The sequence below is a fragment of the Polypterus senegalus genome, chromosome 1 (genome assembly GCF_016835505.1).
Source record: "Polypterus senegalus isolate Bchr_013 chromosome 1, ASM1683550v1, whole genome shotgun sequence".
Classification (NCBI taxonomy): Eukaryota; Metazoa; Chordata; class Cladistia; order Polypteriformes; family Polypteridae; genus Polypterus; species Polypterus senegalus.
The window spans coordinates 126,116,182-126,127,370 of NC_053154.1; the positions used below are offsets into that span (position 1 = coordinate 126,116,182).

The 11,189-nt window shown below is 35.8% G+C and overlaps 1 protein-coding gene across 1 annotated transcript; it reads left to right on the top strand.

Moving 5' to 3' along the window:
• Positions 1–917: 917 nt before the first annotated feature.
• Positions 918–7,625, top strand: LOC120518295 (extracellular calcium-sensing receptor-like). The gene is made up of 6 exons (XM_039741013.1): positions 918–1,090; positions 1,490–1,784; positions 2,711–3,517; positions 3,923–4,147; positions 4,847–4,970; positions 6,712–7,625. Exons 2-6 carry the CDS (start codon positions 1,524–1,526, stop codon positions 7,623–7,625), a joined length of 2,331 nt encoding a protein of 776 aa, XP_039596947.1. The 5' UTR covers positions 918–1,090; positions 1,490–1,523.
• The last annotated feature ends 3,564 nt before the right edge of the window (positions 7,626–11,189 follow it).

The following is an 11,189-nucleotide window of genomic DNA, read 5'->3' on the forward strand; positions in this document are numbered from 1 at the left end:
GTTATCACTTTGGCTATCTATCTTCTGTATGTGATATCGAGCCTTTTGTATCTGTTGATCTATGTGATATAGTGCCTTTAATAGCTATCAATTATCTGTTACATAAAATTAATTTTGGGATGCATGTTAAGAAGGTTGGGCGGCACGGTGGCGCAGTGGGTAGTTCTGCTGCCTCGCAGTTTGGAGACGGGTCCTCCCTGCATGGAGTTTGCATGTTCTCCCCATGTCTGCGTGGATTTCCTCCAGGTACTCCGGTTTCCTGCCACAGTCCAAAGACATGCAGGTTAGGTGCATTGGTGATCCTAAATTGTCCACAGTGTTTGCTTGGTGTGTGTGTTTGCTCACCCTGCGTTGGGCTGGCGCCCTGTCCAGGGTTTGTTTCCTGCCTTGGATCCTGTGTTGGCTGGGATTGGCTCTAGCAGACCCCTATGACCCTGTAGTTAGGATATAGCGGGTTGGATGATGGATGGATGTTAAGTAGGTATACTCCATTACTGTTTACATTATTTTTAATAATTAATAAACTAAATGTATATAAAATAAAAGTGTAAACATTCTTCACTTAGATTTAGCTATTAAATAAGTTTTGACTTTGAATTCTATAGAAAGTATGTCTGTGCTTATATGTGTTCTGTGTGACCTTATATAATTAAATTGGATTTGCCAAGATTTATTAGCTTGACACATAAAACAACAGACTACAGTTTCAGTCACTGCGTTGGGTGGTTGTTTGTTGTTTTTCATCTCAGTTCATTTATTGCCTACCTTTGAGAATATGTGGTTTCTCAAAATATGATTATCATCTAACCACCAAGGATTTTTCAGACACACTATTTAACTTACATGACGCCACCCTTTCTTTGACAGAATTCAGTTCCTCTTTGGAAATGCTCCTGTTATCAGCAATAATACTAATATGGCCTTTACACTTCTCAGGGGGGTCTATTTGTAGACTGCAGGGCCGACCAGAATTGCCTCAGTTTTCAAAAGATGGAGATATTATAATTGGAGGCATTTTTTCCTTTCATGACAACCTTGTCAATGTCAAGCCAACATTTAATGTTTTACCGGAATCCTTAAAATGCAAGGAGTAAGTAAAAATTTGACATATTTTACAATACTGAATATAGTTATTTATTTTAAAAAAGACATTTTCTATATCTGTTGTGTGTACTGTTAATTCTGATCTTAATTATATGCTTCTGAATAAATTCATTCTTTCTACCTTCATTCATATCACAGTTCCATAGCAGATTGTATTTTACCTTTTGATAAAAAATATATTTTTGAAACACAAACAAATTTATTTACCCTAACTTATCTTGGTAATTTCACTGCTTTTCTGAAAGCAAATCAATTACTCTGATATATTTTGTATTCAGTATAGCAAAAATAAGTAGTTTGCGTTTTAAATATTTAAAACTGATGCAATTAGTTATCTTTAGTAATTCTGTAATTATTTTATTAGAAGTGTATTTATTTATTTTAGCATTAACTTGCGTGAATATCAGTTTGCTGAAACCATGATCTTTGCTATTGAAGAAATAAACAACACTACAGATATACTTCCTGGAGTTTCCATTGGGTACAAGATATATGATGACTGCAGTTCCATGCCTTTGGCCATAAGAGCAGCAATGTCCCTGGTGAATGGTCAGGATGAGCAAATTGACCCCAATGACGCCTGCACCAAATCTTCTCCTGTTCATGCTATCATTGGTCAATCTGGGTCATCTCTCAGTATAGGAGTTGCAACAACTATTCGACCTTTTTCAATTCCACTGGTAAGGTGCTAAATAATGCAACACACTTTTAGTAGATTTCAAATTAGTGTAATACAGCTTTTCAGGGTTCATTTGTTGATGCATTTTAATGTTTATTATGTGATGGTTTGAACCATAGTAAATGCATGAATGGAGAATAGTGTATTCAGTTTTGAAGTATAATGAAAGTATTTATTTCACAATAAACTTAAAGAAGTAAAAAAGATTATTTTGCATTTAAAGAGTTGGCATTAATTATAAAATCAAGTTGGCATGATATCCATCCATCCATCCATCCATTATCCAACACGCTATATCCTAACTACAGGGTCATGGGGGTCTGCTGGAGCCAATTCCAGCCTACAAAGGGCGCAAGGCAGGAAACAAACCCTGGGCAGGGCGCCAGCCCACCGCAGGGCATGATATCCAAAATGGTTTAATAATTCTTATACACTCTGTAGTATAATGTGGCTTCCGTCAAGAAAGTTTGATAATTAATTTATTTTTCTAATGTTTTTGGATGCAACATACCTAACATATTAAGATTCACTAATAAAAATGTTTACATCATTTCAAATGCAGTTGTATTTTCTGAAATTCTTCTTTCAAAGGTTTTTGCATTTTTAATTCGGAAGAATGCACTTTAAACTTGACTTCACACAATCATTTTGTTTTATAGTCATATTAATAAAAGTGTATATTGCAACTATAAATAACTTATTTTTAAGTGAATGCTTTTTACATTTATTTAAAATACTTAAAGAGTACTGTTTTTTTATTTACTGTTATATCACTATTAATACAGAAACCAGAATGTAAACAGAAAATATCCCGATTGATGTCTTTTCTGAGTTTGTTATTATGGTGCATTTGTACCAACACATCTCTTCTAAAGGTTGTCACTTTCAACGCGTGCATTGTTTTATGCCTTTTGTTTCTATTTCTAGGTTAGCTATTTTGCAACTTGTGCTTGTCTGAGTAACAAAAACGAGTATCCTACATTCTTCCGAACAATACCAAGTGATTATTATCAAAGCAGAGCCTTGGCACAGCTTGTGAAACATTTTGGATGGACCTGGATTGGTACTATTAGAAGCGATAATGACTATGGACACAATGGAATGTCAACTTTTTTGCAAGCTGTACAAGAGGAGGGTGTCTGCATTGAATATTCAGAGTCCATTTATAGAACTTACCCACGAGAGAAGTTTCTTAAAGTTGTAGATGTTATAAAGCAGTCTACTGCTAAGGTTATTGTAGCTTTCACCACTTTTATTGACATGGAATTTCTCATAAAAGAGCTTTTGCTTCAGAATGTAACTGGGGTGCAATGGATAGGAAGTGAAGCATGGATTTCTATTGAAAGCCTAGCAACGGAAGCAAATTATAGAGTTTTGAGTGGGTCAATTGGAGTAGCAATCCCTAATGCAGCGATACCAAATTTGAAAGAATTTTTAGTAAATGTAAATTTGCAGAGTTCTCCTGGTAATGATGGACTCAGTGATTTCTGGCAAAATATTTTTGGTTGTACATTGACAGCACAAAACAAAACGCAAAATGTTAAGCTGTGCACAGGATCTGAAAAACTGAGTGAAATTAACAACCAATATACTGAAGTATCAGAATTACGAATTACTAACAATGTCTACAAAGCTGTATATGCAATAGCTCATTCTTTACATAATCTTTACACATGCACAAAGAGTTCTATGAACAGGACATGTGAAAAACTGTCCAAAGTTGAACCATGGCAGGTATGCATATAAAAACTGATGTCTTGGCATAACATTTATTTCTGTTTCTAAAGCACTAACATTACAGTAAATTAATACTATATGAGTATTACAGACAAAGAAATACAGCAACATGAAAATAAAGGTACTGGAGTGTAAAACATTACATTGCTCTAAGTCTCCAGCATGGCATATCAGTATCAGTATTCTTAGTTTCGTCATATCATTTACTCATGAATGATAAATCACAGAAATATTTATAAATGTCATGTCTGTTTTCTTCTAATTGGTTGGTATTGTGCATATAGAAATGGTGTCAACCTCTTGATTTTTTCCAGTGAGCAAATAGCCTCTTTTGCTGGTTTTCCTAATCTCTCTTCTGTGGATAATTCAATTGTGTTTTTTTTTTTTTGTTTTTCCTGACAGGTACTTTATAATATGAAAGAAGTAAATATTACAACTAGAAATGGTGAAAACGTGTATTTTGATGAAAATGGTGATCCATCAGCACGTTATGAATTGATAAATTGGCAATTGAAAGAAAACATAGTAAAGTTTGTAACAATTGGCATCTATGATGCATCTTTACCAAGAGGGCAACAATTTGTCATGAATAACAGGAGTATTGTTTGGGCAGGCTTAATTAACAAGGTGAGGTTTATATATACATATTTTCTTGTCATTGACTAATAAAATGTGTTTAAATAATGTACCTATATATAATCTGCTATTTTCACTTAATTAAATAATTTTGTAGGATATTATGATGTACAGGTGCACTGGTCAGAGAATTGTGGGACAAGAACCTTAAAAAAATAGGGGTGCTTGCCACCAAAAAGGTGAGCGTGTCACAGGAGCACATCACGCGGTGTACTAGTTAGAGCAGGTAAAGAGCTAGGAGGAAGAAGTGAAGCCAGTTGTTTTTGCAGAAGGGTAATAGGCGAACATTTATTATTTGTTTTGTTTTCTGAGACCCAAACATCAGAAAATGGTTAGGACCCACTTTTAGTAAAGAAACCTTAAGCAATAAAGGCATTGGGCTTACCAGTAAAACAGTTTGACTTGTGTCCTGTCTCTGTAAGTTGTTATAATATTTTTGCTTGAAAGTCTCTTAATGAAATTGTTTTTAACTGAGCAGGACATATGCTATTATGCACATTCATATTACATTTTTGTGTAAGTTTATTGATCTGCTACTTGTAATTTTAATTACAATTTAATTTTAAATATGTGCTTATTTGTATAGTATTCAGATATTGCATGGTTAGCTACTTACTATTTGATTTAACAGGTTTACAGTATAAAAGTACAGAAATTAAATAGAATTAAAAAAAATGTTTTTTCCTAAAGGTACCTACGTCTTTGTGTAGTCAGAGCTGCCCACCTGGAACTCGTAAAGCTGTTCAAAAAGGAAAGCCAGTATGCTGCTATGATTGCATACCATGTGCTGAAGGGGAAATCAGCAATGTAACAGGTATTCAAATTTTTATAGAGTTATGTTTAGGCTAAACAAAAATATTAATTTATTGAATACAAAATAACCATAAAGGAATGTCACACATATTCATATAGCTGTCTTCACAATATGTTGGTTTTCATCAAAATTCTTTATTGGCTATTGTTTATCATCTTTTTTAGGTTTTCAATAAAAGTTTATAAATCTACTTATGTGGTTCAAATCTAGCTACAGAATGCTTGAGAAAACCACCCCTCATCAAAAATGGCAAACACACATATACTTAAATGTAATATGGCAAAGTAGCATTACTAGTTCAAACTATGGAAACCTGAATCTGAAAGTGCACGAGAATATAGGAAGATGGGCATAGTCAATCCTATATATTATAAAAATATATATTTATAAAAATGCAAAGGCAATTAATATTTTTCCTAAACAGTAGTAAAATACTGTAAGTGAATAACAAATTCTCACATTTCTAGAAATGTACTCCAGTTATTCCTCAAGACCTGACATGTTCCATCAGGTTCTTTGAAAAATATAACTCTTACAGTGTGCTCTGAGTGTTTCCCCAGTGGGCCTTTCTGAATGCCTAATATACCTAAAGGAGAAATAGCTTAACTTGAAATTCTTTGCAGACTGATTATAGTAGCTTTTCCTTACAGGAATATCAAATACCTAAATAAAATCTTGTCTGAACTGAATTGTCTTCATGCTATTTCAGTGCCTAGTTCAGTGGTAGTCTTACAGTATGTACAAGGGAGGAGGCAAAATGTATCCTTGTAGGTGTCAAGAATCTGTTTCAAAGGAATTTGGCTTAAAGAAAAACTGAACACAAATCCTGCTTTTAAGAATAATCTAATGGATTGAGTTTTATAGTTATATTCTTTCAGCCCCTGCCAGAAGATACTGTGCAGTATGTATGTGGCATTTACCATTCCATAAACTACTCATAGACGGTAATGCCATATTACGATAACTTCTTATCCAAAAAGTGTTGATCCATGGGGCAAATTAACAGTTTTTGTCAACAGATCCTTGCAGTTCTCTGCATTACTGAGGTATTAGAAAGGGTCCATGCAAGCACAATATTATTGGCTTCACTTTGTCATAAACTTATTTGTGAACTTGCAGCTTTATTAGGTGCTATTTATTTTATGAGTGGTGTTTTTCTCTTTGTTGCTATTCATTCTTGTCATTACTGACAAGCTCCACTAATCTTAGCTTTCCCAACACACCATATAAGCGTTAGATCCTTCTTCACCAGTGAAGGCGCATTCTAAAATGTCTCATTCGAGCACCACCCACTACCTTAAAGGTTGTGAACTAATACAATAGCTCCATGATTTTCTCTGTAGCCTCTCTAGGCCACATATATCATCTCACCACCAGACACCCATCAGCAAGTGTCACATTCCTCGGGTTCCAGTATCCCCAATGAGCTTCTTTTTGTTGTTTGAACCATCAAGGAAATTAATTCTTTAACTGATTTTGTTTACCTTCTTCTGTTAGATCATGTGCTAAGGGTAACTCTATTAGGAAATCAAGCCTCTAAACAACATCACATTAAAGATCAACAAACATGTAATACACTTCATCACACCAACCACACAATCCTAAAAAGGAGTGCTACATACAATGTTTCAAATTGTTCTTTGAATGCAAAGGTTTTTATATGTGCTTTATAAACTTTGACTATATTTACACAATATTTGTCGTGTTCATTTTTTCCCAATATACATTTATATTTTCACAGATTCAATAGATTGTCTGAAGTGTCCTTTGGAGTATAGGTCAAATGACCAAAGAGATCAATGCATCTTAAAAGATGTTGAATTTTTATCCTTTGGAGAAGTTATGGGAATAATTCCAGCTATCTTTTCTCTGACTGGAGTATCCCTCACCACATCTATTATTTGTATTTTCTTTTATTACAGGAATACACCAATAGTCAAAGCAAATAACTCTGAACTAAGTTTTCTTCTTTTGTTCTCATTGTCTTTATGCTTCTTATGTTCTCTTACTTTTATCGGTCAGCCCACTGGTTGGTCTTGTATGTTGCGCCACACATCATTTGGAATCACATTTGTTCTGTGTGTTTCTTGCATTTTAGGAAAAACCATTGTTGTTTTAATGGTGTTTAGAGCTACAAAGCCTGGGAACAATGTGATGAAGTGGTTTGGTCCAAGCCAGCAACGATTAAGTGTTTTAGGTCTTACACTAATTCAGATCTTCATATGTATATTTTGGATAATGTTATCACCTCCTTTTCCTACTAAGAATATGAGATCCTACAAAGAAAAAATTATTTTAGAATGTAATGTAGGATCCATATTAGGGTTTTATATTGTTTTAGGTTATATAGGACTTCTTTCTATAATTTGTTTTATTCTGTCTTTTCTGGCTCGGAAACTCCCAGATAACTTTAATGAGGCGAAGTTTATTACTTTCAGTATGCTGATATTTTGTGCCGTTTGGCTTGCTTTTATTCCAGCTTATATTAGTTCACCTGGAAAATACACAGTAGCTGTAGAAATTTTTGCAATTTTAGCTTCCAGTTTTGGTTTGCTTTTCTGCATCTTTGCCCATAAATGCTATATCATTTTACTGAAACCAGAAAAAAATACAAAAAAAAGTGTCATGGGAAAAATGCCCACAAACTCCATTTAAATTCATTCAACAAGTGATATTTTGTACAATGATATTATTAATCTTTGTATGAAAATTTATTTATGATTATAATTTTATATCATGCAAAATAAATAAATAATAGCTATGATGTGTGAGGTGCAGAAGTATTTCTCAAAATGGATAATTATTTGAACAGTATTTCAAACCCCATCATATGAGATGAAGTAAACCAAAATATTTTTGCCTTTTGTAATTGATGTACTTCTTAAAATGTTATTACTTTCAAAGTTTTTTGGGGCATTTCTTCTGCTATTTATTATTTAAGATTTAGAGATAAAATAAATATCATTTGAATTATTTATATATGATGAATTTGGAGATATCTGTTCATTTTTTAGATTTATTTAGAATGTACTGTACATTCAAGTTTAGAGAAACTCACACTTTATCCAAATCATAGTTCCTAATAGTTTATGCACTAACTAACTAAGTTAGTTATTTAACTAAGGTCTGCCTTCACACAAAACTACACAAAAGATATTGTTCAGATGTGACTCCTAACAATGGCAATTCTTCCTGTCATATGGCAATCAGGTAGGAAGAGGCGGGCTCAGGTGAATGGACACCAGAATTTACATCAATTTAGGAGACCTGTCAATCTTCCAGTCTACAGAGGGAAGAAAAAAAGAACCTTATCACACATCATATCATGCCATCTCCTGGTGCAACAGAGGATTACCATCATCAAAGCCCTTAAACCGTCTCCTAGGCACACGCGCATGACAAAATATATAATATTTAATTTTTATTGACAAAAAGTCAAACCATTATAATACAAACACCATATCCTTGTCATTGTAGTTCATTAGAAACAGTAGCAGTGGCGGCTCGTGAAAAAAATTTGGGTGGGGGCACAGTTTTTAGAGGGATGAACTGAAGCAGCACTTATCAATTATATAGTGCCTTTCATATCTATTTATCTATTATATAGTGCCTTTCAAGTCTATTTATTATATAGTGCCTTTCATATCTACATATCTGGTAATTCCACATGCTCTCGTGGTCCTCATCATAGTGTCAATGCACATCTTGGCCTTTCCAGTACCAGACCCATTGGACAAGTCCAGGCTAAAATGCATTATACCCTTTCTATCATGCTGCCCAATCTGATGGCAGCTTTCCCATTTCTACTCTGTTCTAAAACTTCAATCCATGACATCTGTAGTCCCCCTGTTCTTCTCTAGAGATGTGAAAAGGGACAGGCATACCCGGCACCCAAATTTTATACTACACCTGTCTCTAAATTGCCCAATCCTCGGCCAACTTGCCCAATTCCTCATTCTGCCAAAATAAACACAATAATGCCTGCACCCCCACCTCCATAATCTGTCCTATAACACATCCATAAGTATAAGTCCAGTCCAAATCTTCTTCTGCCTCTGCTAACAGAGTGCCCAGTCCTTGGCCATTTCCACTGTATTCCATCCATGTATGACATCTTGCCTGAAGAAGGGGCCTGAGTTGCCTCGAAAGCTTGCATATTGTAATCTTTTTAGTTAGCCAATAAAAGGTATCATTTTGCTTGGCCTTTTTTCTACACTGTATTCAATAAATCCACATCATATAACCACTAGTCCACTGATTTTTCTCGTCTTGCATCTCGATTTATCATTTAGCGCACCCACAGAGTCATTCCCACCCTAATTTTATTCTACAATTGCTGCCAATCTGCCCTCTCCTATCCAAGTTTGCCAGGTTTACCTCATCTGGGCACAAATTCAGATTGTAAGATCAACAACCCTCCACATCTTAAAATATAACCTGCCCCCCCAACCTGTATAGTACTGTACCCACAGGACAAGTCCAAACTAAATCTTATTCAATATTTATGATCAGTATACCTATTGTTCCTTAAACATAAACTTTGCCCTCCTTTCCTTCGGGTCTGAAAATGTCTCAATAGCCTTGTTATTGTCAGTGTTTCCCAACCTTTTTTCTCTGTAGTGGCACACTTTCGTATTCAAAATCATCCTAAGAAACACCACTATTTTGCTAACCACAAACTCATATACTGTATATGTCATACATATACTGGACTACCAGAGAAGCCGGTAAAAAAGGAGCTCCGAGATCAGTATTCGCAGACGTGGCACTTATTGAGCACTTTGGAGGCATCTCCAACCTGCTTCACCCCTTTGCCCACCCATCCCTGCTTCAGAGACAACTCACGTGCCCACTATCCACCAGTCCTGGGAGGCTCACTGGTGAATACACACCAAGGGCAGATGGACTATAAAAGCCAGGAGAAATGTCTGAAGTGATCTAGCATGGTGATCATGGAGCTGCTCTTATGCCCGCTTCTACAGGTAGTCCTATCCTCTTCAGACAGGTGTCGACCACCTGTGGAGATGTACCTCTAAGGCTCAGTCCCAAGTGCACTACACTATTTTTTCCAAGGCACACCCGGCTAGCTGTCATGGCATGCCACTGCACCGCAGCACACTGGGTGAAAACACTGGTCTAGATCAGTGGTTCCCAACCTTTTTCCCAAGGGACCCCTATTTTACCAGTGAATATTTTGATGACCCCCACCTTCTCCCATCCCAGACAAACACTATTACTAAGAAAAAATAAAATAGCCCTAGCACTTTTGAATTGTTTTGATCTTTTATATTCAATGCATAACAGTAATAGTACAGAACAAAAATAATAGGCTACATGTAAATTGAAGCGAAACAGTGAGCATAATGTGCAATAAAGTGCTTAACAGTATGTATTACTTTTCTGAACAGATTATTTCCTGTGAATGCTGCAATATATCAGCCAGTCTTTCCTATGTTTAAATGAACTTGTGACACATGAACTTGTTCCCTTTCAAGGCTACAACAGGATGGCATTTAATGTGAGCTTTGGGCTTGTAACTCTTGGGCCAGTGATGGAATGTCAGGTGTGATTTTGGTGACAGCCAAACGAAACTCACTGTGCACGTGAAGCTTGTTGTGTGCCTTGATTTGATGGTGACAAGAGTTCTGAAAGCAGTCTCTGATAGGTATGTTGTTGCAAACGGCAGGATGAATCTCGTGGTTGCGTGAAGAGCAAGTCTTGGAGCAATGCCAGGTCCTTTCGCAAGCCAAATCCGCATGTATCCATATTCATCATAGAATTTCTTCAAGAGAGAATTTAACTTAATATCCATGAGCTCGTCCTCAGCCTGAAGATATTCCACATCCTCCTCTTTTGTGAGAAATGTGTCTTTTGTGATGTGTTCATTTATGTCTGAAAACTGGGATTTCATCTCCTCCTGAAGCTGCTCCATGTGGTGGGTGAACTGGCGGATCAAAGCATCAGATAATTTCCCCCTTGCTTTTTTATTTAAAGAGGGGAAGGGCTGTAGATCCCTCTTCACCAGTTTGTTCTTTCTGTACTCCCCTTTACGCAAAAATGCATCCACTGCTTCCTTACACACCATTATACTGGTCTCTGCGTCCTGCATGCATTTGTTTGTTTCATTATAGGGACCGAATATCTCCGCCAGGTGATGATGTCTTAATTAGAAACTCGGCTGTCATTTTTTTCCAGTAGTTTCTGGTTATGGAGGGTCAG

Bases quoted from the DNA above. Each gene is read 5' to 3' on its own strand.
- LOC120518295 (XM_039741013.1), top strand. From the start codon at position 1,524: ATGATCTTTGCTATTGAAGAAATAAACAACACTACAGATATACTTCCT. The intron at 3,518-3,922 runs GTATGCATATAA...TTTTCCTGACAG, and splicing joins CCAAAGTTGAACCATGGCAG to GTACTTTATAATATGAAAGA. The intron at 4,971-6,711 runs GTATTCAAATTT...ATATTTTCACAG, and splicing joins GGAAATCAGCAATGTAACAG to ATTCAATAGATTGTCTGAAG.